General features: G+C 37.3%; 5 protein-coding genes and 1 long non-coding RNA gene across 8 annotated transcripts in view; 1 reads left to right on the plus strand and 5 right to left on the minus strand.

Moving 5' to 3' along the window:
- Positions 1–664: 664 nt before the first annotated feature.
- LOC103508768 (probable ribosome biogenesis protein RLP24) lies at positions 665–17,861 on the minus strand. Of its 3 annotated transcripts, XR_001809497.2 has the most exons (5): positions 17,635–17,857; positions 17,153–17,339; positions 16,662–16,811; positions 13,696–14,073; positions 665–805 (listed from the first exon to the last, which is right to left on the minus strand). XR_001809497.2 is itself a non-coding variant. In XM_026823278.1 (4 exons), the coding sequence occupies exons 1-4, from the start codon at positions 17,713–17,715 to the stop codon at positions 13,931–13,933; spliced, it is 561 nt and encodes a 186-aa protein (XP_026679079.1). In that variant the 5' UTR covers positions 17,716–17,857; the 3' UTR covers positions 13,686–13,930. The 3 variants fall into 3 exon arrangements, 2 of the variants coding, with proteins under 2 accessions (XP_026679079.1, XP_026679081.1); XM_026823278.1 differs by lacking the exon at positions 665–805 and having other exon boundaries at positions 13,686–14,073; XM_026823280.1 differs by lacking the exons at positions 665–805; positions 13,696–14,073 and adding an exon at positions 15,613–16,241 and having other exon boundaries at positions 17,635–17,861.
- On the minus strand, positions 706–2,999 carry LOC103508778 (probable ribosome biogenesis protein RLP24). Its single transcript, XM_017443907.2, has 5 exons — positions 2,796–2,999; positions 2,013–2,199; positions 1,731–1,869; positions 965–1,306; positions 706–846 (listed from the first exon to the last, which is right to left on the minus strand). Exons 1-4 carry the CDS (start codon positions 2,874–2,876, stop codon positions 1,159–1,161), a joined length of 555 nt encoding a protein of 184 aa, XP_017299396.1. The 5' UTR covers positions 2,877–2,999; the 3' UTR covers positions 706–846; positions 965–1,158.
- On the minus strand, positions 4,303–6,783 carry LOC113467231 (BTB/POZ domain-containing protein 2-like). Its single transcript, XM_026823288.1, has 3 exons — positions 6,664–6,783; positions 4,851–5,085; positions 4,303–4,392 (listed from the first exon to the last, which is right to left on the minus strand). The coding sequence occupies exons 1-3, from the start codon at positions 6,744–6,746 to the stop codon at positions 4,303–4,305; spliced, it is 408 nt and encodes a 135-aa protein (XP_026679089.1). The 5' UTR covers positions 6,747–6,783.
- On the minus strand, positions 7,157–23,117 carry LOC113465329 (BTB/POZ domain-containing protein 2-like). The gene is made up of 4 exons (XM_026823281.1): positions 23,056–23,117; positions 22,106–22,407; positions 21,757–21,947; positions 7,157–7,407 (listed from the first exon to the last, which is right to left on the minus strand). Exons 2-4 carry the CDS (start codon positions 22,245–22,247, stop codon positions 7,183–7,185), a joined length of 558 nt encoding a protein of 185 aa, XP_026679082.1. The 5' UTR covers positions 22,248–22,407; positions 23,056–23,117; the 3' UTR covers positions 7,157–7,182.
- Positions 10,849–24,060, plus strand: part of LOC103508769 (uncharacterized F-box/LRR-repeat protein C02F5.7) — a gene marked incomplete at its 3' end in the record, with an annotated part of 32,633 nt that continues 19,421 nt past the window's right edge. The window contains 5 exon segments of the mRNA XM_008473338.3: positions 10,849–11,190; positions 11,299–11,403; positions 11,650–11,855; positions 12,269–12,514; positions 12,927–13,098. Coding sequence (XP_008471560.1) covers positions 11,382–11,403; positions 11,650–11,855; positions 12,269–12,514; positions 12,927–13,098 — 646 coding nt within the window.
- On the minus strand, positions 20,020–20,709 carry LOC113467229. Its single transcript, XR_003391383.1, has 2 exons — positions 20,623–20,709; positions 20,020–20,348 (listed from the first exon to the last, which is right to left on the minus strand). It is a non-coding gene; the product is annotated as an uncharacterized LOC113467229 (long non-coding RNA).

Here is a 24,060-nt window from a genome sequence, read left to right on the forward strand (position 1 = left end):
GTTTTCACCATTGGATTCCTTATTGTAAATACCTCAGGTTTCCAATGTTTCCATTTAGGTATTTCATGATCTTGTTACCAGTTATTATGAACGGGTTGTATTCAAGAAGGAAAGACAAAAGTGGTTGAATGGAAAAGTTCACTTAAGTGAGAACACTAAACTCTACCACTTAAAATGAATTCCTAAAAATAAAATATGTAATTTGTTTCTGTTGTAGATACCTATGGTTGACAACAATAGGTTCTAGTGCTGCATTCAGGTTTCAGAGTTTTAGACTATCAAAATAGGATAAATATATAGGATGTACCTACAAGTTTCATTTCTATCTCTCTGTTAGCCTGTTCCATGAAAGTATAAACTAATAAAAATTGCTAGTGTAGGGCAGCCAACTTGTTGACAAAAGTACCCTACCTTATGTAAGTTATTATCATCATATTATCACCTTTACAATAATAACTTTTAGAATTCCATACTTTTGTGGAACAGGCTAAAATGCACCATCAAAACCACCTTACTCTCATTTCAATACACCAACATGGGGATCCATCACATATAAACTAATAAAAATTGCTAGTGTAGGGCAGCCAACTTGCTGACAAAAGTACCCTACCTTATGTAAGTTATTATTATCATATTATCACCTTTACAATAATAACTTTTATCATTCCATACTTTTGTGGAACAGGCTAAAATGCACCATCAAAACCACCTTACTCTCATTTCAATACACCAACATGGGGATCCATCACAAGATTACACCTTCATCCCAGTAACTTTATCTCTTCTCACTGATTATTTTTGATCCCTAAATATTGACATTCCAAACCAGCTACCTATGTACAATACCTATATTTCCAGTGAGTATATGTTTCAGAGATAAAAATAAAATATTGAGATCTGAAAATATGGTGATCCGGACATGGAAAGTACTTGACATTCCAAACCAGCTACCTATGTAAAATACCTATATTTCCAGTGAGTATATGTTTCAGAGATAAAAATAAAATATTGAGATCTGAAAATATGGTGATCCGGACATGGAAAGTAAGTAAGAGATTGCCCACAAGCAGTGGACATTTACCTATCTAGCCTGGAATTGGTGGTTTAATGGTGCAGTGCCTGTTACCATCTTGACAGTGTGGCAGGCCATTTGTTTTCTTAGATTTTGATGTAGGTCAGTTTATCCTCGTTGGTCTCCCAGTCAATGTCAACTACCATATGTTTTTTTTCTGCCTCATTTTCACTCTCATGAATTTCTTCCACAATGCCGGCCTCAACCATTTTCTTCTTTTTGGCTCTGATGACTGAAAAGATGGAAAAAACGAGGGAGGTTAGATATTAGTTCATTCAGACTGGTGCTTTGGTTCCAATTGTTTTCTCTTAGGTCTTGGGTATTTGATTGTATGATCGCTTTTCTTTTTAGGTAGTAGGTATGAGTATAATGGGGTCTCATTTCTGAAAAAGATTGTGTACATTACAAACATTTGTGACACTTTTTTTTGGATTTTGCTTTACCCATATTTAATCCACTTTTTGCTTGAAGTCCTACGAATTCCTTTCAGAATAAAATTGTGCCCTAATAGCTAGGTACTCATTTACAGACAGGTTACAGAAATATTTTTGCAAGGGAGGAAAACTATCACTGCTGGAAATAGAAAAAAGCACCTCAAATAATAAAAATAAGGAAAGTAAAAAAAAAAAATTTTAAGAGAATTTTACCTTCTGTTGGATCATTGAGAATAGCAATGTCTCTCTGTACAGCCTTGATATCACGAGCAGTTTCAACTTCTCTTGCCTTCCTCAACCTCTGAGCAAGATACAGATTGTGACGTTTAGTTTTGATGTGCTCCACCTTCTTGATGGCCTCAACTGGAAAATGAAAACAAAACTTGATTAACACAATGTTGGACATAAATGATCTTTTGTGGCTTTTTAAGACAATGGAGGAACATTCATAATTTATTACACATTAGACAGCTATGAACATTTTTATACCTACACAAATTGTTTACCTGTTTTATTCCAGAATTCACGGTCATATTTCAAAGGTACATTTCTACGCTTGGCAAACTCAAATGATGGATCAACAGCCAAATCCTTTCCTCGAACCTTACGATAAGCTTTGGTCCAGGCAGTCTTTCTTGGATTCTTCTTTCTCTTGAAGAGTTTGTGACATTTTGATCGGCAGAATCTGAATATCTAAACAAAGAAAAAAATTGTTTGTAAATTTCACATATTGTTGTTGAGAGTCCATTGGTACTAATAGTACATTGGGGATAGCATTTTGAATGAACCAGTTGGATTACAGAGGTTAAGCAACATTGCAAAAGACTAGTATCCAGATGGTTGACCCTTGAGGCAATTGTGAGCTGGTGGCCCATTCTGGTTGGGTGAGGTTAATATGAGTAGGCGGATAACTTGTCGCCGATTGGTGGGTAAAACTCCTGTCACTAAAGACCTTAGTAGTTGTATAGTGACGTTAAACCCGATAAAAGAAGACTCTGTCAGGATCTTTAACTAATAGTACATTGGGGATAGCATTTTGAATGAACCAGTTGGATTACTGAGGTTAAGCAACATTGCAAAAGATTAGTATCCAGATGATTGACCCTTGAGGCAACTGTGAGCTGGTGGCCCATTCTGGTTGGGTGAGGTTATTATGAGTAGGCGGATAACTTGTCGCCGATTGGTGGGTAAAACTCCTGTCACTAAAGACCTCAGTAGTTATACAGTGACGTTAAACCCGATAAAAGAAGACTCTGTCAGGATCTTTTCCTGACAGAGTAGTGTCTTACCTTACAGTCGTTTCTGACAAACTGAATGCCGTGGCCTGGATAGATTTTGGATGAGCAAAAGTAACACGTCTCGATACGCATTTTTCTAGATGTTTAGAGGGTCTACCATGCAGAAAAGGTCTTTAAACAGACCAAATTTAGGTAGAAAATGACAAAATTATCACCGAAGTCACGTGTAACTTGCACCAAGTTGCGTTCAAAAAGAAAAAATTGTTTATGATATGTGAAGTTGGCAAGTTGGCATAGTTTTTTTTCTTTTATCAATGTTTGTGAAGTTATCAATGTGACGGCACTCGCCGTCTTTAAGCACTGTTGTCAAGTGTACCTGCTTTTATCCACAAAAATGGTTTTGGTTTAAAAGGCAAAACATGCTTTGTTTCATTGGAAAAATAATCTAGGGATTTACCTAGTTATTAGAAATTATCATAAAATCTCATTCTTCTCATGGAAATCTTAATTATGCTTTGTTTCATTGGAAAAATAATCTAGGGATTTACCTAGTTATTAGAAATTATCATAAAATCTCATTCTTCTCATGGAAATCCTAATAAAAAATTTCCCAGGAGTAAAAATGCCGAACATTTTTTTCTTCTTTTTTTTTACAACTGGTCCATTTGACAGGAGCAAAACCGCAAGCTGCGGCAACGCAGCATTTTGAAAAAAAAAAAATAAAAAAAATAACAAGTTAACAAGAAAGGAAGTGAAAAACTTGAAAAATCCGAAGAAAAATCTCGTATCAGCTTATTATCCTTATATCATCTTATCAGTGATGTCTAGTCAGTAAGGTCCTTTCGATAGTGTCCTCTGGTTTATAAAGAATTAGTTTGTCAACCCTTCACACCTCTCCGAAAGAATCATTATGGAGAAAATGCTGACTGGAGTTAAACTGTACTCTGTGTGTTCTAGAGGTAAGGTCAAAAAATTGATAAACGAAAAATCTCTTATCAGCTTATTATCCTTATCTTATCAGTGATGTCTAGTCAGTAAGGTCCTTTCGATAGTATCCTCTGGTTTATAAAGAAATAGTTTGTCAACCCTTCACACCGCTCCGAAAGAATCATTATGGAGAAAATGTTGACTGGAGTTAAACTGTACTCTGTGTGTTCTAGAGGTAAGGTCAAAAAAATTGATAAACCATGAATAAATTCTTGCATTCACTTACCTACCTGGTATGCATAATATTGTGCATAGACCATGGTATGTGTGACAATTTTTTCCAGAATTATTGGTGACATAAAGGCTGAACTAAGGGTCTACCATGCAGAAAAGGTCTTTAAAAAGACCAAATTTAGGTAGAAAATGACAAAAATATCACCTAAGTCACGTGTAACTTGCGGATCTAGCACAGGGGAGCGTGTTGAGGACGAGATTTTTCGAGAAAAATCCCATGACAACAGTAGGGGGATGGGATTTTACTTTACAAAAAATATCACCTAAGTCACGTGTAACTTGCAGACTTGCACCTTGCACTTGCACCAAGTTGCGTTCAAAAAGAAAAATTTGTTTATCATATGTGAAGTTGGCAAGTTGGCACAATGTTTGTGAAGTTATCACTGTGACGGCACTCGCCGTCTTTAAGCACTGTTGTCAAGTGTACCTGCTTTTATCCACAAAAATGGTTTAATTTTTCGTTTCTCAACTCAAGTCGCGGGTTCCATTCTCGTCCGTGGCGGATTTATCCTTGAGGGATAAGGTCGTACCTCGGAATGGCTAGCTCTCTTATCCTGTCCTATCCTTCTCTCTTCTATTTCGGGACGATAAGACCCTAGCAATTACAGTTTCCTCTGTCAAACCTCTTAAAAGAAGTCTCTTAGCCAGACTAAGCTGGTCCTCCCCCCGTTCAACGTCCCCCAGCCAGACATATTAATTGAAGTATAAATAAGGTATACTATTTAGCCAACAGTATAAGTCAGGTATATTATTTAACCAACAGTATAAATAAGGTATATTGATTTTTTTTTATTATTAATACTTATTAAAGTAATAAAAACATTTTTTTTTTTTTAATTTTATTTATTTGCACTCTAAGCAACATTAAAAAAAATCGTGTCTCACCTTGAGCGTAGCGCACGCGGTGTAGCTAATGTTCGGCATCACCTCCACTGGCTCCTTGAACATGACGCGCGACGTAAAGGTCGACCCGTCGCACGCGAACGAGGTCCTATTGCCGGCTATCACCTTCCCGTTGGCGGTCCGCACGAGTTGCATTTGCACGTCGTACTCTGTCGGGCCGTGAATGCACCCGTACAGGCCAAACCCGACGACAAATATTCGCCGGTCTACGCTGAACCTGAAGGAGATGGAATGGGAGTTTAATTAGTTAATAATAATATTAATAATACTAATGATAGAGCTTATTTCTACTGCTCGAATAGGACTAGAGTCCCTTTACTCCAGCAGTAGGCAACTACTATTATTGTGGTCAAAATTTCACACAATGTTGAGGATAAAATTCCATACCTCGGCTGGCATTTCATAGAATGACTAGGTATTTTATAGAATGCCGGTAACACATACCTTATTCTATCACTAGTGCCCGAGTAGCCCCACCGCGAGATTTTATTCCTTGGATATTTGACTTTGGATCAATTTATGAATAAATATTGGTTCTCTCCTTCCTCTTCTTTTCTGGTGCTTTGTTTAGTTGGTATGTAGTTTGATGCTAAAACTGGAAACAAGGTTTACAAAAGATTAATATCATGATCAACAGTATGTGTCCATACAGTCACCCATTCAGATAACAACCACACACAACATTATTCAACGTCAGTGATCCAACAGGAACTGGTGTATTCAACATGCATAATATACATACCTCCTCACTACTGACAAAAAATTATCTGTTTAATTGTTTGTGGCACTGGAGACATTGAATGTCTCCCTGGACATTTTCTCTGGCATGTCAAAATCATCTGGAAGTAAAAATGTGAAATCTGTGAGTAGCTGAGTAGTGAGAAGACAAAAATAATGATCATTGAAAAAAAAAACTTGCTTGGGATTTTGGTTTTTACAATCAAACTTTTCAAATGGAATTCCTGTTACTTTCACTCAAGAGTCTAACTATACTTACCATTAGTTGAGTCACTACTGTTTAAATTTGATTGTTCACGGTTCAAGGCAGCTTGATTTGGAGTTCGCAGCATATTTTGGGGCAGATTTCCAACCCTTTCCTCATAAGAAACGTTAAATTCTTCCGATTCTTTGTCATCCATAATTGCAAGTGTGTTATTGGCTCCAATGATATTGTAGAGGATTGACAGATTTTATTCCTAATGATAGAGCTTATTTCTACTGCTCGAATAGGACTAGAGTCCCTTTACTCCAGCAGTAGGCTACTACCATTATTGTGGTCAAAATTTCACACAATGTTGAGGATAAAATTCCATACCTCCGGTGGCATTTTATAGAATGTCGGTAACACATACCTTATTCTATCACTAGTGCTGGAGTAGCCCCACCGCGACTCTATATGCTGAAACCTGTGAACCACCTGTTCCTAGCATTTCATAGAATAACTAGGTATTTTATAGAATGCCGGTAACACATACCTTATTCTATCACTAGTGCTGGAGTAGCCCCACCGCGACTCTATATGCTGAAACCTGTGAACCACCTGTTCCTAGAACACCTTCATTATAAACTTTGCCGAAGAACGCTAGGCATTTCATAGAATGACAAGGTATTCTATAGAATGCCGGTAACACATACCTTATTCTGTCACTAGTGCTGGAGTAGCCCCAACGCGACTCTATATGCTGAAACCTGTGAACCACCTGTTCCTAGAACACCTTCATTATAAACTTTGCCTAAAAACGCTAGGCATTTCATAGAATGACAAGGTATTCTATAGAATGCCGGTAACACATACCTTATTCTATCACTAGTGCCGGAGTAGCCCCACCGCGACTCTATATGCTGAAATCGGTGTACCACCTGTTCTTTGCCCGTCATAGAACACCTGTAGAAAAAGAAAAAATAGAAATGTAATGGTAACAAATTATACTACTCGACATACATGGCTTAGAGCCAGAGTGGACTAACTCCAAAAAAAGCGTTTTGATATAAATGGAGTTAAAGTTTAGAACTAGTGTAAGTTTGAATAGAGATAGCCATTTTGTTTTTACTCTCATTTCAACACTAAAGTGAAGTTATAGCCTGGGGCAGATTTTATCCTAAAAAGATAAAGTTCATTCTCCGAACGTCTGGCATTCTCCTATCCTGTCTTCCTTCTTCCTTCCCTCTAAAGATGATTATAAGACCCTAAGCAGTTAAAGTTCCCTCTATCAAACCTCTTAAATAAGTCTCTCGGAATGGCTGGCTTTCTCCTATCCTACCTTCTTTCTTTCTTTGCTATTGGGATGTTCCTTCTATAAAACCTCTAGCAAACTCACCTCAACAGTGCGAGGAAAGCAGCAGGCTCTACATCGGGAAGCTCAATCTCGTCCGAACGGGTGGCGAGAGTTCCGTTGAACATTGCATCAAATACAACGCTGCCCACCGATAGTACAAACCGGTGAGCCGGGATACGCTGTAACTCGGTCTCACGGCCCACAATGAAGTGAACATCACAGAGGATTTCGTTGTTGAACATGAACGCAAACCTTTCCTTCACCTGTAATCAAATGAAGTGAATTCTAGTACCCACCAGTAACATTTTCATTGGAAACATTGTTTCTAAATAGAGCAACCTCCATAGACAAATGGGCATCACACTAGGTTTGCACACAGGAGGTCCTGGGTTTGATTCCTTGTGGAGTCAAATTTGTTTCAGCCTCATGAGGACCATTGAGTAGATACTTTAATTGAGTAGCAACCAGTGGCGGCATTACCAATGTAAAAAGAAAAATTATAGATATGTCAGAAATTGTAAAGGAGGCTCTTAGTAATGCTGTATTATCCATGAAAATTGTGAAGAAGCTCTCAACTTCACCACAAATAAATCATGATTTAGATTTGGATTTTTACTTTCCTCATTCTGTAATAAGGGAAGTAATGTATTGGTATCAGATTATTATTTCCTTCGTTTTTATAACTAGGTATAGGTACCTATAGCATCGAAAAATTCGAAGATGGTAACACAAAGTCGTGTGCTTGGTCTTTTTTTTTACTTTCTGTTGTAGAATCGGAAAAAGATCAAATTCGCCATATTAATTTTCGTTCTCGAAAACGTGAACAGGTAAGAAACCAAAACAATACAGGGTGTTCCTACAAGTTATGGTCAATACCGAATATGGTAGAACACCCTGTAGGAATTTTTGGGATTTTTTTCTCAGGGGTTTTTTATTTTCTCTTCTTATTTTTCTACTAGCTGAATTCCGTCGCTTCGCTCCGGAATCCCGCTAGTTCATCCCGAGGCATGGCCAAACTTGTGGAAAAGGCATGGCCGAACTTGTATTTATCAAACTAAAAACATAAACGAAACTCAAATATTAGGCGAGCGAGGAAAAGTTTTCTCTCCCGCAGTCTCTGCACTCTGTGTATTTCTTATGGGGAGATTTTAGCGATCAAAAATTGATCATATCTCAAGATCGGTTTAGATTTTCGCAAAATCCTTTCTTATTGCACACCCAGACCATAAAAGGAATATTCCTACCAAATTTAAGCTTTCTAGGTGTTGTGGTTCTCGAGATAGAACGATCAGTGTGTGAACTATGAAATGTGAATGAGTGAATGGATCTCGTTCTTATAATAGTCCTATTTGGACAGGATACACAAAATATATTCTAGTCTACATTTTGGAGAGGGCCTTACTTGGTTTCACACCGATCCCCCGTGGTGATATGATTGCACAAGCACACATTATTGGAAGCACATGTCCCGCCATTCTGACATGGGGGAGTACAGGTGAGTGTTGGACACTGATATTGGTTCTCTCCTTCCTCTTCTTTTCTGGTGCTTTATTTAGTTGGTATGTAGTTTGATGCTAAAACTGGAAACAAGGTTTACAAAAGATTAATATCATGATCAACAGTATGTGTCCATATAGTCACCCATTCAGATAACAACCACACACAACATTATTCAACTTCAGTGATCCAACAGGAACTGGTGTATTCAACATGCATAATATACATACCTCCTCACTACTGACAAAAAATTATCTGTTTAATTGTTTCAGTAGCAAAATTCTCAAACTGTTTAAACAGTAGATAACAATTGTTATCTAATTTTCTGTTGCTCATTTTGGTCTTGATTGATAGAGCCTTTGGGGGTCGATAAGGCCTTCTTTCTGAGTGATTTCAGGTATCTAAATCACAAGAGGTATGTACCTACCAACTACTCTACTGGTAGTAGGGCTAGAATTGTTTTTGAAGGTTTATATGTCCAAATTCCACTGCCTGGCCCACTGAGCTACAAACTCCCTGTATTTTGAAATATACAAAAATACAGTTTACAAAGCCCCTTGTATCCTGTCAATTTCAAACCTTTTACCAAAGATAGCTCTTATCAGTTTGATCATCTCCAAGTCTGGAGGTGCTAAAATCAAAAGAGAAGTCCCAACACCTAGTTCTCTAATCACAGAGCACCTATGAAAAATCCTAGAGTAAGGGGCCTTCCAGGAATCTACTTTAAAGTCTGAGGTCCCAAAACTACTTACCCGAAGGAAAAGAAAGTATTTTTTTCTTCCGGAAAACTCAAAAGATAAAAAATAAAAAGCTGCAAAGAAAAGAAAAACAAGAACAAAAAGAAGAAAACAGTAAAGTAAACAAACGCGAAACGCAGTGTTGCCCGATGTCGATGTCCGGTGATTACCGTATCTGTACGGTAATCTAGGTCTAGTACGGTAATAAATTTAATTTTGTACGGTAAAACAGAATACACGGTAAAGTAACGTCAAGTACGACGCGACGGTAGACGGTAACGTAGGTAGGTATTATACTTTTTGGTTTTTGGTACGACCTCCTTTTACTACGGTAAAATAAATAAATAAAATTAAGGGTAGACGTTAGTAGTCGCCTGAAAAACCTATGAAAATGATTTATAGGAACATTTCTTATTGGACTTTCTCTGGGACCAATCTGCCATTTGACCCTAAAATTCCGCACCGGCCGGGAATCGAACCCGCGACCTCGTGCTTACAAGGCAGACGTGCTACCCTTCAAATTAACTAGGCGTGAATACGGTCGTAAATTTTGGAATATTTTCATACAAAACACCATCCTTTTCAGGAAGAAGACATATATGGTGGCATTCGATGTTTCTTTAGCTTCGATGGAACCTATGCTTTGGTAGCTAGGGTGTTGAAAAATGGCGAAAGTGCCACAGAGAGGAATAATAAAATACGGCTCTTCCCTGACGTCACTGACTACCGATAAATTTCGAACATTTTGAGAAGTTTGAAGATGAAGGGGGAATCTTCATTAATCTATATTGCACATTGCCTATAGTACATGGTTGGGCGACCATAAAAATAATAATCCTCTATAAAGTCAAATAGGTCCTAAATTTATAGCTAAATGTAGCATTTATAGGTACCTATTAGGTAGCCGCCTTTTATTTTTTAATGGGAACTTCAAATTTGATTTTATTTACCTACATTTATTTCATCAATATTTTACACCGATTTACAACGGCCCCATTTCGTAATTTTTGGCTTCACTTTTCCCTCACTACTCTTTACCCTCTCCTTTCACTTTCGACCTCCTCGGAAGTAAACAAAGGAAAATGGCTGATAGAGAAGGCTGATTCGAAATTTTTTGTTGGAGATTATTCTGCTTTTTGGTTAAAAATCTTCTGCCTTTCCACTCTTTCCAGTGCCGTTTTGCCTTTGAGTTTTATCATTTTTTTTTTTAGATGAGCTTTGTCCTCAAAATCTAGAGTGTTTTATATTTTTACTCTCGCCTTATTTACTTCAATCGTCCCACGATTTACGGAAGGCTGATTCGAAATTTTTTGTTGGAGATTATTCTGCTTTTTGGTTAAAAATCTTCTGCTTTTCCAGTGCCGTTTTGCCTTTGAGTTTTATCATTTTTTTAGATGAGCTTTGTCCTCAAAATCTAGAGTGTTTTATATTTTTACTCTCGCCTTATTTACTTCAATCGTCCCACGATTTACCCTGATTCGAAATTTTTTGTTGGAGATTATTCTGCTTTTCTTCTGCCTTTCCAGTGCCGTTTTGCCTTTGAGTTTTATCATTTTTTTTAGATGAGCTTTGTCCTCAAAATCTAGAGTGTTTTATATTTTTACTCTCGCCTTATTTACTTCAATCGTCCCACGATTTACCATTTTCTGATTACACATCAAAATCAACACTTGGTTAACCAGAATCACACTCTACTTCCCTACCTCATTTTCTACCTACATTTCTGATACCACAACGAACCAAAGACTATTCCAGCATTCTTCCTTTAGTCGGGGCTGCCTTTTCAATCCTATGTTGTTAACAAATCCTATCGGAGAGTCCTGATTATCTCATCTGCTAGGAGTCAGCTGTTCCAATCACCTGTCACTATCACTAGCAGTTGATCAAGATGCCCAGAGGAGGGAGAGGAGGTAAGATAAGGGAAAGTCCTGATTATCTCATCAGCTAGGAGCTAGGAGTCAGCTGTTCCAATCACCTGTCACTATCACTAGCAGTTGATCAAGATGCCCAGAGGAGGGAGAGGAGGTAAGACAAGGGATAAATATAAAAACTGACCACCCACTTACATGACTTTCCTTCGTATAGGATAGGTAAGGAAAGTGGAAAAAGAGGTTTGACAGACAAAATTGTAACAATGGTTCCATCACCCCGTGATTGAGAGGAGAAGGACAGGATAGGAGAAAGCTAACCATTCTGAGACCAAAAAGCTAGTGCACTATGCCTAGGTCCCGATATTTTATAATCCTAAGTATGAACTCTTTGAATCTTCAGGTGATATTCGAAGAGGTGGAGGAAGAGGGGGCTTTGGTGGTGGCAGAGGACGACAGAACAGTAACAACACTCGGGACCGGAGATACAATGTACGTGAAGTGGGTGTAGCTAACGAGTCAGGAGATAACAATGCTAACGCCAATGAACCAGATCAACGGAGACAACAGAATCCTGTGATTGCAACCAATGCCAATGTTCCTAACAAGGTAAGAAATGTCAAGCCAACGAGTCAGGAGATAACAATGCCAACGCCAATGAACCAGATCAACGGAGACAACAGAATCCTGTGATTGCAACCAATGCCAATGTTCCTAACAAGGTAAGAAATGTCATTGAAGATCAATTAGAATTTCATTTTATTTGTTGTGGGTACATATTACTTACCTATCTTCACAAGGCTCTGTGCTTGGAAATAGATGCTCTCAGCCTTGTGAAGATTTAATAAAATACAAATTGAGGTTTGATTTGGCTGAAACTAAGTACACCCCAAGCTCTAAGCACAGAGCCAATAAAAGCTTTTTTTTACCCTGTCAGAAATTGAACTTGGGACTTAGTATCATTCCCACTAAGCCATGGAGGCTACCAACATTTTTATTAATATTTATATGTTTTCTTCTAGGCTAATACCCGGAACCGACGTCCTGCTGCAAACGTTTCCTCCAATGCCCAAGCCAATAAAGTAGAATCCAACGAAAAAAAGTCAAACAAAACTCCATTAGTAAAACCAGAGGATGATGATCCTGATTACATGTACCGTTCCAAGTTACCCAAGGATCCCAAGTTTGGGCATGGTGTCCGATATAATCCAAATGACCCCAATGCAAAGATTCCTGTTACCAAGATTTACGTGTCTAAATTTGGAGATGTAAGTTTTTTTTTTTTCATTATTGACCTGAACTGGTAGAAGTTATAGAGGAAATTATTACTATCAGAGTAAGGGCTATCAGCTATCAGATTTAATTACTCAGAGGTTACCTAGGGGTTTCCAGAGCATCTGGACAAGTGTGGCTACATAAGTTTTTAGTACATGCAAACACTTGGAAAAAATTATGGACAGAGGAACAATGAAATATAAATAAAACTAAAAAATGAACAAATAAGAAGAAGAAAAATAATTCAGCAAGGAAGAATTCCCTAAAAGCACTGAAGCACTTACAGGGGTTTATTCAAAAAGAAAATTTTATTTTTAATGAGTTAAAAATGAACTTTCTTATTATTTTTGAGGAAAATACTAGTTAAGGGTGGACCAAAAAATTAAAACAACTTTTTTTTTACAGACTCGACTTGAGAAGCTGAAAGAGATCTTTAGTCAGTACGGTCCCATCACCGATGCTGTCATGAGAGTTGAGGACTTCTATTCGTACGCCTTCATATCATTTGAACATCACAAAGATGCCCTTAAAGCTTTATCCGCGGAGACTTTCCTTAGGAGCAGAAAATTAGATGTAAGTGAGCAGAAATTTAAAGCTATTTTTTTTTAAGACTTTATCCTAAACAGAGAAGAGAAAAGGTTTGTTCTTGGAATGGAATGGCTGGGGTTCTCCTATCCTGTACCTACTCTCTTCAATTTCGGGATGATAAGACCTCAGCGGTTACAGTTCCCTCTATCAACCTCTTAATAATAGTGCTTATTTATACTGCTTGCTGAAAAGGTCTGAAAAGTCCCTTTATTCCAGCAGTAGGCTACTACTATTATTGTGGTCAAATTCTCAAATTATATTGAGGATAAAATTCCATACCTCGGTTGGGCGAACTCACGCCCGCCTGTTTACCAGGCGAGCGCCTTGACCACTACACCACCAAGGCGGGGTAAAAAACATCTTAAAACAACATCACTGACTCCTGTTGATCCATGGACAAATCCAAAGGTTCCTGAAACTCCATGAGGCCCCCTGAAGTAGCTGAGAATGTTGGAAAATGGAGAGATTGCCAACACAACCTCTTGAAAAGGAAAAAAAAAAAAAATATATATATATATAATCCATCACATGATTACACCTTCATCCCAGTAACTTTATATCTCTTCTCACTGATTATTTTTGATACCTAAATCTTGACATTCCAAACCAGCTACCTATTTACAATACCTATATTTCCAGTGAGTATATGTTTCAGAGATAAAAATAAAATATTGAGATCTGAAAATATGGTGATTCGGACATGGAAAGTAAGTAAAAGATTGGCCACAAGCAGTGGACATTTACCTATCTAGCCTGGAATTGGTGGTTCAATGGTGCAGTGCCTGGTACCGTCTTGACAGTGTGGCAGGCCATTTGTTTTCTTAGATTTTGATGTAGGTCAGTTTATCCTCGTTGGTCTCCCAGTGAGTGTCAACTTCCATATTTTCTTCTGCCTCATTTTCACTCTCATGAATTTCTTCCACAATGCCGGCCTCAACCATTCTCTTCTTTTTGGCTTTGATGGCTGAAAAGATGGAAAAAATGAGGGAGGTTAGATACTAGTTAATTCAGACTGGTGCTTTGGTTCCAATCGTTTTCTCTTAGGTCTTGGGTATTTGATTGTATGACTGCTTTTCTTTTTAGGTAGTAGGTATGAGTATAATGGGGTCTCATTTCTGAAAAAGATAGTGTACATTACAAACATTTATGACACTTTATTTTGGATTTTGCTTTACCCATATTTAATCCACTTTTTGCTTGAAGTCCTACAAATTCCTTTCAGAATAAAATTGTGCCCTAATAGCTAGGTACTCATTTACAGACAGGTTACAGAAATATTTTTGCAAGGGAGGAAGACGACACTATTTACTATTTTTTGTCTGGTTCACAGGGTCCCAACTTCGAATTCTCAACAGAATCCCACGAGGAACTTCTGTACAACAAGGAAAAACTTCTGAGCAATGGGGATAAATGGGAAAGCGAAATAGCGTCTAATATTCATGCTGATCATTTGTATCGTTAAAACAAACCCGAGATGTAATATATGAAATTTGTACGACACTATTTACTATTTTTTGTCTGGTTCACAGGGTCCTAACTTCGAGTTCTCAACAGAATCCCACGAGGAACTTCTGTACAACAAGGAAAAACTTCTGAGCAATGGAGATAAATGGGAAAGCGAAATAGCGTCTAATATTCATGCTGATCATTTGTATCGTTAAAACAAACCCGAGATGTAATATATGAAATTTGATCCAACTTTCACCTCTAGATTCCACGTTTAGTTTAGTTACCTGCTGGATCTAATACCTTGTTTATCCTACCCGGAGAGGACCGAAAAGTTCTTTTACCCCTTAAAAATTGGGTGGATTGTACATCATATGCCTTCAGGTTCAGGCACACCCCATTTGTCAAGTTTAACCTTGTCCTTGGGATCAATTTAATTTGAAGTTAAGGGGAGTTATTCTATGGAATATTCAAGACCTTGATTAGGCCACTGCAGTTCATTAGACACTATTGCTTCTAGTTGTACTAGTTAGAATGATTATGCTAAAACGATGCCCGGAGAGGACCGAAAACTTCTTTTACCCCTTAAAAATTGAGTGGATTGTACATCGTATGCCTTCAGGTACACTCCATTTGTCAAGTTTAACCTTGCCCTTGGGATCAATTTAATTTGAAGTTAGGGGGATTTTTTTTTTTTTTTTTTTTTTTTTTTTTAATGATTATGCTAAAACGATATTAAAACCTTTTAATTCTCTTTCTACTTCTTCATAATTGTTCTAGAAATTATTCTCAAATATTTTATTCAATTTATTAGCCTATTGTTGTTGTTGTTGTAGCCGCGCCTCCTTTTGTCACATGTCCACCTCGTCCGTGTCCTCATCCAGTAGACCCAGGAATGTAGCTGCCTCCTTAGGTGCTCATGGGATAAAAATTGATAATAGGAGCTAGCGTATTTAAACAGTAATTAGAGCTCTGTTTTTGAGGTAGGGCTATTTTATTACAAGTCCTATTAAAATGATTAAATGAACAAGCTAGGCAGCCGTGTGGTTTATGGATGATTATTTGGGAAGTCGTGTTCTGCACTACGGTCGTCATAGTCGGTTCTGTACGCAAGAGACCCGGGTTCGAGCATCGAGTTTTGTAAATTCTGTAACCACCTAATTTATGTATGAAGTGATAAAATAAATTTAAGAAAGGATAATAAAGCCATCGTGTTTTCTTTATTTTGAACAATTTATTTTCATTTCGATTCTTACAGTGGAATAGAAGGTTTCCGGAGGTCTTATCGTCCCGAAATCGAAGAAGAAAGGAGGACAGGAGAAAGCCAGCCGTTCTGAGAACGAACCTTATCTGTTTAGGAGAGAGTTCGCCCGATGCGGGAATCGAAACCGCGACCTAGCGCTTACAAGGCAGACGAGCTACCCTCCAAGCGAACTAGGCTGACTGACTCACATTTGTTAATTTACATCTGAAATAATTTAATGTAGATAGGAGTCTTAGACCATAGATGTCAAATTCCTAAATAAAACATTGTTATTAAAAAAAAACATCTGAAATAAATTTTCATCCTTTTCTAACGAGCTTCTAAATTCAGTGAGGCACTGAAAATTTCCAACATTCAAATTTCGAGGTAAATCATAACAAAATATCTAGGACTGACCATTCTCTTCTTTTTGGCTTTGATGGCTGAAAAGATAAAAAAAACGAGGGAGGTTAGATATTAGTTAATTCAGACTGGTGCTTTGGTTCCAATTGTTTTCTCTTAGGTCTTGGGTATTTGATTGTATGATTGCTTTTTTTTTTTAGGTAGTAGGTATGAGTATAATGGGGTCTCATTTCTGAAAAAGATAGTGTACATTACAAACATTTATGACACTTTTTCTTGGATTTTGCTTTAGGTACCCATATTTAATCCACTTTTTGCTTTAAGTCTTACAAATTCCTTTCAGAATAAAATTGTGCCCTAATAGCTAGGTACTCATTTACAGACAGGTTACAGAAATATTTTTGCAAGGGAGGAAAACTATCACTGCTGGAAATAGAAAAAAGCACCTCAAATAATAAAAATAAGGAAAGTAAAAAAAAAAAGATTTAAGAGAATTTTACCTTCTGTTGGATCATTGAGAATAGCAATGTCTCTCTGTACAGCCTTGATATCACGAGCAGTTTCAACTTCTCTTGCCTTCCTCAACCTCTGAGCAAGATACAGATTTTGACGTTTAGTTTTGATGTGCTCCACCTTCTTGATGGCCTCAACTGGAAAATGAAAACAAAACTTGATTAACACAATGTTGGACATAAATGATCTTTTGTGGCTTTTTAAGACAATGGAGGAACATTCATAATTTATTACACATTAGACAGCTATGAACATTTTTATACCTACACAAATTGTTTACCTGTTTTATTCCAGAATTCACGGTCATATTTCAAAGGTACATTTCTACGCTTGGCAAACTCAAATGATGGATCAACAGCCAAATTGATTATCACAATGTTGGACATAAATGATCTTATGTGGCTTTTTAAGACAATCTAGGAACATTCATAATTACACACTAGACAGCTATGAACATTTTTATACACAAATTATTTACCTGTTTTATTCCAGAATTCACGGTCATATTTCAAAGGTACATTTCTACGCTTGGCAAACTCAAATGATGGATCAACAGCCAAATCCTTTCCTCGAACCTTACGATAAGCTTTGGTCCAGGCAGTCTTTCTTGGATTCTTCTTTCTCTTGAAGAGTTTGTGACATTTTGATCGGCAGAATCTGAATATCTAAACAAAAAAATTGTTTGTAAATTTTACATATTGCTGTTGAGAGCCCATTGGAACTAATAGTACATTGGGGATAGCATTTTGAATGAACCAGTTGGAATACAGAGGTTAAGCAACATTGCAAAAGATTAGTATCCAGATGGTCTGGGTGAGGTTAATATGAGTAGGCGGATAGCTTGTCGCCTATTGGTGGGTAAAACTCCTGTCACTAAAGACCTTAGTAGTTGTATAGTGACGTTAAACCCGATAAAAGAAGACTCTGTCAGGATCTTTTCCTGACAGAGTAGTGTCTTACCTTACAGTCGTTTCTGACAAACTGAATGCCGTGGCCTGGATAGATTTTGGATGAGCAAAAGTAACACGTCTCGATACGCATTTTTCTAGATGTTTAAAGGGTCTACCATGCAGAAAAGGTCTTTAAAAAGACCAAATTTAGGTAGAAAATTACAAAAAATATCACCTAAGTCACGTGTAACTTGCAGACTTGCACCTTGCACTTGCACCAAGTTGCGTTCAAAAAGAAAAATTTGTTTATCATATGTGAAGTTGGCAAGTTGGCACAATGTTTGTGAAGTTATCACTGTGACGGCACTCGCCGTCTTTAAGCACTGTTGTCAAGTGTACCTGCTTTTATCCACAAAAATGGTTTTGGTTTAAAAGGCAAAACATATTATGCTTTGTTTCATTGGAAAAATAATCTAGGGATTTAGTTATTAGAAATTATCATAAAATCTCATTCTTCTCGTGGAAATCTTAATAAAAAAATTCCCAGGAGTAAAAATGCCGAACATTTTTTTCTTCTTTTTTTTTACAACTGGTGCACCATTGTAAATACCTACCGCAAGCTTAACTTGCACCAAGTTGCGTTCAAAAAGAAAAATTTGTTTATCATATGTGAAGTTGGCATAGTTTTAGTTTTTTTCTTTTATCAATGTTTGTGAAGTTATCACTGTGACGGCACTCGCCGTCTTTAAGCACTGTTGTCAAGTGTACCTGCTTTTATCCACAAAAATGGTTTTGGTTTAAAAGGCAAAACATATTATGCTTTGTTTCATTGGAAAAATAATCTAGGGATTTACCTAGTTATTAGAAATTATCATAAAATCTCATTCTTCTCATGGAAATCCTAATAAAAAATTTCCCAGGAGTAAAAATGCCGAACATTTTTTTCTTCTTTTTTTTTACAACTGGTCCATTTGACAGGAGCAAAACCGCAAGCTGCGGCAACGCAGCATTTTGAAAAAAATAATAATAACAAGAAAGGAAGTGAAAAAGTTGAAAAACTTGAAAAATCCGAAGAAAAATCTCTTACTCTTATCAGCTTATTATCCTTATCTTCTCTTATCAGTGATGTCTAGTCAGTAAGGTCCTTTCGATAGTGTCCTCTGGTTTATAAAGAACTAGTTTGTCAACCCTTCTCACCGCTCCGAAAGAATCATTATGGAGAAAATGCTGACTGGAGTTAAACTGTACTCTGTGTGTTCTAGAGGTAAGGTCAAAAAAATTGATAAATTTCTTGATGGCCTCAACTGGAAAATAAAAACAAAACTTGGTTAACAATGTGACTTTTTAAGATGATCTAGGAACATTCATAATTACACATTAGACAGCTATGAACATTTTTATACACAAATTGTTTACCTGTTTTATTCCAGAATTCACGGTCATATTTCAAAGGTACATTTCTACGCTTAGCAAACTCAAATGATGGATCAACAGCCAAATCCTTTCCTCGAACCTTACGGTAAGCTTTGGTCCAGGCAGTCTTTCTTGGATTCTTCTTTCTCTTGAAGAGTTTGTGACATTTTGATCGGCAGAATCTGAATATCTAAAGATCTCATCTACTTCATTTGGTTTGTAGTCGACGTCAATGAGGCATTTTATGCATAGACAGTCGGTCAAGTAAAATTTCTAGAAGTCAATGAAGTGAAAAATTTCTGAGACTAACAAAAACTCTACCTAGTTCTAAGATCTAAGAATATTAACAGCAGGTAAAATTTCTGGGTATTCCATAGTTTGTTTCCAGGAATAGAAGAGAATTTACGGAACTAGTCCAAACTCTAGTTCTAAAGGTGTGTCCATACATAGTCGACGGCCGTCGATCGAGTCTACTAGATGTGGACACACCTCTTAAGAATATCAACAGCAGGCCAAATTTCTGGGAATTTCACAGTTCGTTTCTAGGAATAGAAGAGAATTTTTCGGACTAGTCCAAACTCTAGTTCTAAGGATATCAAAAACAGCATGAAAAATTCCTAAGAAATCAGGAAAAATTTCTAAGAATCCAGACAAAATTTCTGGGAATTTCACAGTTTGTTTCTAGGAATAAAAGAGAATTTTCTCGGACTGAGCGAAACTCTGGTTCTAAGGATATCAAAAACAGCATGAAAAATTCCCAAGAATTTAGGAAAAAATTCCAAGAATCCAGGCAAAATTTCTGGGAACTTCACAGTTTGTTTCCAGGAATAGACGAGAATTTCTGGGACTAGTCCAAACTTTAGTCTAAGAATATCAACAACAACATGAAAAATTTCCCAAGAATTCAAGAAAAATTTCCAAGAATCCAGGTAAAATATCCACGAATCCCGGCAAAATTTCTGGGAATTTCACAGTTTGTTTCTAGGAATAAAAGAGAATTTTCTCGGACTGAGCGAAACTCTGGTTCTAAGGATATCAAAAACAGCATGAAAAATTCCTAAGAATTCAGGAAAAAATTCCAAGAATCCAGGCAAAATTTCTGGGAACTTCACAGTTTGTTTCCAGGAATAGACGAGAATTTCTGGGACTAGTCCAAACTCTAGTCTAAGAATATCAACAACAACATGAAAAATTTCCTAAGAATTCAAGAAAAATTTCCAAGAATCCAGGTAAAATATCCACGAATCCCGGCAAAATTTCTGGGAATTTCACAGTTTGTTTCTAGGAATAGAAGAGAATTTCTGGTATCTGCCCGTCCTCTACGGAAGTGCCGTTGTTGTTACCGGAGGCATATGAGAACTGAAACGTCACCTTACCACCAGACGGGCAGTCTAGGGTGACACTACGCAGACCCTTGGTACCGTAGTGGGAGTCCGGACCCTGTAAAGGAGAATAAATATGTTAGGACGCAACTTAAACTTAAGGGATATCCTCACACAAAACTACTCAAAAGAGAGTTAGTAATAATTAATTTTTATGTTTAATTAAATTCAAAAGTAATATATTATGTAGATGTCCCTATAACTACTATTCTAGTGCTAACAAGGCAGACACGCTACCCTGCAAGCGAGAACTGAAACGTCACCTTACCACCGGACGGGCAGTCTAGGGTGACACTACGCAGACCCTTGGTACCGTAGTGGGAGTCCGGACCCTGTAAAGGAGAATAAATATGTTAGGACGCAACTTAAAGTTAAGGGATATCCTCACACAAACCTACTCAAAAGAGAGTTAGTAATAATTAATTTTTATTTTTAATTAAATTCAAAAGTAATATATTATGTAGATGTCCCTATAACTACTATTCTAGTGCTAACAAGGCAGACACGCTACCCTGCAAGCTAACTAGACTGGCAGAAACATTTTATTTTTTCGTTTCTCAACTCAAGTCGCGGGTTCCATTCTCGTCCGTGGCGGATTTTATCCTTGAGGGATAAGGTCGTACCTCGGAACGGCTAGCTCTCTCTTATCTTGTCCTATCCTTCTCTCTTCTATTTCGGGACGATAAGACCCTAGCAATTACAGTTTCCTCTGTCAAACCTCTTAAAATAAGTCTTTTAGCCAGACTAAGCTGGTCTACCCCCCCCCGTTCAACGTCCCCCAGCCAGACATATTAAATGAAGTATAAATAAGGTAAATGGAGTGAATTCTAGTAAACCATGGGATGTTTGTCGTTTGAATCATTGAAGTGTGCTGCAAGAGATAGAGATGAATAGCTTCAACAACAAGGCCTAGCCTTTAGTATACGATGATGATGAATTCTAGTACCCATCAGTAACATTTTCATTGGTAACATTGTTTCTAAATGGAGCAACCTCCATAGACAAATGGGCATCACACTAGGTTTGCACACAGGAGGTCCTGGGTTCGATTCCTTGTGGAGTCAATTTTTTTTCAGCTCTGTGCTTGAAATTTGGGGTGCACTCAGCCTCATGAGGACCATTGAGTAGATACTTTAATTGAGTAGCAACCAGTGGTGGCATTACCAATGTAAAAAGAAAAATTATAGATATGTCAGAAATTGTAAAGGAGGCTCTTAGTAATGCTGTATTATCCATGAAAATTGTGAAGAAGCTCTCAACTTCACCACAAATAAATCATGATTTAGATTTTTTTTTTTTTTTAATAGATCTTTTGAAAAAAAAGAATGTACGTTTAAATAAATCATGATTTAGATTTTTTTTTTTTTTAATAGATCATTTGAAGAAAAAGAATGTACCGTTGTCTTTGTAGCTTGCCAGTTGTACACGGGGGCAGATGGACTCCGTGTGGCTCCACGATTGTGACACTCATCCCCTCCCATACTTCCCGAGGGAAGGTTAACCCCGCCTTCTCCTATATCGATATGAGGTGTGGCACTGGAGACATTGAATGTCTCCCTGGACATTTTCTCTGGCATGTCAAAATCATCTGGAAGTAAAAATGTGAAATCTGTGAGTAGCTGAGTAGTGAGAAGACAAAAATAATGATCATTGAAAAAAAAAACTTGCTTGGGATTTTGGTTTTTACAATCAAACTTTTCAAATGGAATTCCTGTTACTTTCACTCAAGAGTCTAATTATACTTACCATTAGTTGAGTCACTACTGTTTAAATTTGATTGTTCACGGTTCAAGGCAGCTTGATTCGGAGTTCGCAGCATATTTTGGGGCAGATTTCCAACCCTTTCCTCATAAGAAACGTTAAATTCTTCTGATTCTTTGTCATCCATTATTGCAAGTGTGTTATTGGCTCCAATGATATTGTAGAGGATTGACAAATTTTATTCCTTGGATATTTGACTTTGGATCAATTTATCAATAAATATTGGTTCTCTCCTTCCTCTTCTTTTCTGGTGCTTTGTTTAGTTGGTATGTAGTTTGATGCTAAAACTGGAAACAAGGTTTACAAAAGATTAATATCATGATCAACAGTATGTGTTCATATAGTCACCCATTCAGATAACAACCACACACAACATTATTCAACTTCTGTGATCCAACAGGAACTGGTGTATTCAACCTCACTACTGACAAAAAATTATCTGTTTAATTGTTTTAGTAGCAAAACTCTCAAACTGTTTAAACAGTAGATAACAATTGTTATCTAATTTTCTGTTGCTCATTTTGATCTTGATTGATAGAGTCTTTGGGGGTCGATAAGGCCTTCTTTCTGAGTGATTCGGGTCTCTAAATCACAAGATGTATGTACCTAGCAACTACCCTACTGGTAGTAGGGCTAGAATTGTTTTTGAAGGTTTATATGTCCAAATTCCACTGCCTGGCCCACTGAGCTACCAACTCTCTATATTTTGAAATATACAAAAATACAGTTTACAAAGCCCCTTGTATCCTGTCAATTTCAAACCTTTTACCAAAGATAGCTCTTATCAGTTTGATTATCTCAAAGTCTGGAGGTGCTAAAATCAAAAGAGAAGTCCCAACACCTAGTTCTTTAATCACAGAGCACCTATAAAAGCTCCTAGAGTAAGGGACCTTCCAGGAATCTACTCTAAAGTCTGAGGTCCCAAAACTACTTACCTGAAGGAAAAGAAAGGATTTTTTTCTTCCGGAAAACTCAAAAGATAAAAAATAAAAAGCTGCAAAGAAAGAAAATCAAGAAACAAGAACAAAAAGAAGAAAACGGTAAACAAACGCGAAACGCAGTGTTGCCAGATGTCCGGTGATTACCGTATCTGTACGGAGTGTACGGTAATCGAGGTCTAGTACGGTAATAAATTTAATTTTGTACGGTAAAACAGAATACACGGTAAAGTAACGTCAAGTACGACGCGACGGTAGACGGTAACGTAGGTAGAGGTACCTAGGTATTATACGTTTTGGTTTTTGGTACGACCTCCTTTTACTACGGTAAAATAACTAAGGGTAGACTGGGTAGAGCGTTAGTAGTCGCCTGAAAAACCTATGAAAATGATATAAAGGAACATTTCTTATTGAACTTTCTCTGGGACCAATCTGCCATCTGACCCTAAAACTCCGCACCGGCCGGGAATCGAACCCGCGACCTCGCGCTTACAAAGCAGACGTGCTACCCTCCAAATTAACTAGGCGTGAATACGGTCGTAAATTTTGGAATATTTGCATACAAAACACCATCCTTTTCAGGAAGAAGACATGGCATTCGATGTTTCTTTCGCTTAAGATGTTTCGCTTTGGCTTCGATGGAACCTATGCTTTGGTAGCTAGGGTGTTGAAAAATGGCGACAGTGCCACAGAGAGGAATAATAAAATACGGCTCTTCCCTGACGTCCCTGATTACCGATAAATTTCGAACATTTTGAGAAGTTGGAAGGGGGAATCTTCATTAGGTATATTGCATATTGCCTATATAGTACAGCATAATGGTTGGGCGACCATAAAAATAATAATCCTTTTTAAAGTCAAGTAGGTCCTAAATTTATAGCTAAATGTAGCATTTAAAGGTATTAGGTAGCCACCTTTTTTTTTTTTTTTTTTTTTTTTTTAATGGGAACTTTAAATTTGATTTTTTTTACCTACATATTTTTTTCCTCAATATTTTACCCC

The sequence above is a fragment of the Diaphorina citri genome, unplaced genomic scaffold, assembly GCF_000475195.1.
Source record: "Diaphorina citri unplaced genomic scaffold, Diaci psyllid genome assembly version 1.1 scaffold433, whole genome shotgun sequence".
Classification (NCBI taxonomy): domain Eukaryota; kingdom Metazoa; phylum Arthropoda; class Insecta; order Hemiptera; family Psyllidae; genus Diaphorina; species Diaphorina citri.

What these genes read in the sequence shown, in the direction of transcription:
- LOC103508778 (XM_017443907.2), bottom strand. Translation starts at nt 2,876, where the DNA reads ATGCGTATCGAGACGTGTTACTTTTGCTCATCCAAAATCTATCCAGGC. An exon ending in TTGTCAGAAACGACTGTAAG is followed by an intron (nt 2,200 to 2,795) that starts GTAAGACACTAC and finishes TTCTTTGTTTAG; the next exon opens with ATATTCAGATTCTGCCGATC. An exon ending in TGAATTCTGGAATAAAACAG is followed by an intron (nt 1,870 to 2,012) that starts GTAAACAATTTG and finishes TTCATTTTCCAG; the next exon opens with TTGAGGCCATCAAGAAGGTG.
- LOC103508768 (XM_026823278.1), bottom strand. Translation starts at nt 17,715, where the DNA reads ATGCGTATCGAGACGTGTTACTTTTGCTCATCCAAAATCTATCCAGGC. An exon ending in TGAATTCTGGAATAAAACAG is followed by an intron (nt 16,812 to 17,152) that starts GTAAATAATTTG and finishes TTCATTTTCCAG; the next exon opens with TTGAGGCCATCAAGAAGGTG. An exon ending in TCTCAATGATCCAACAGAAG is followed by an intron (nt 14,074 to 16,661) that starts GTAAAATTCTCT and finishes CCATCTTTTCAG; the next exon opens with CCATCAAAGCCAAAAAGAAG.
- LOC113465329 (XM_026823281.1), bottom strand. Translation starts at nt 22,247, where the DNA reads ATGGATGACAAAGAATCAGAAGAATTTAACGTTTCTTATGAGGAAAGG. An exon ending in CAGTAGTGACTCAACTAATG is followed by an intron (nt 21,948 to 22,105) that starts GTAAGTATAATT and finishes TTTTACTTCCAG; the next exon opens with ATGATTTTGACATGCCAGAG. An exon ending in GGCAAGCTACAAAGACAACG is followed by an intron (nt 7,408 to 21,756) that starts GTACATTCTTTT and finishes ATTTGATTACAG; the next exon opens with GTGAAGGAAAGGTTTGCGTT.
- LOC113467231 (XM_026823288.1), bottom strand. Translation starts at nt 6,746, where the DNA reads ATGACGGGCAAAGAACAGGTGGTACACCGATTTCAGCATATAGAGTCG. An exon ending in GGCACTAGTGATAGAATAAG is followed by an intron (nt 5,086 to 6,663) that starts GTATGTGTTACC and finishes CATCTCCTTCAG; the next exon opens with GTTCAGCGTAGACCGGCGAA. An exon ending in CCGCGTGCGCTACGCTCAAG is followed by an intron (nt 4,393 to 4,850) that starts GTGAGACACGAT and finishes GGATAAAAGCAG; the next exon opens with GTACACTTGACAACAGTGCT.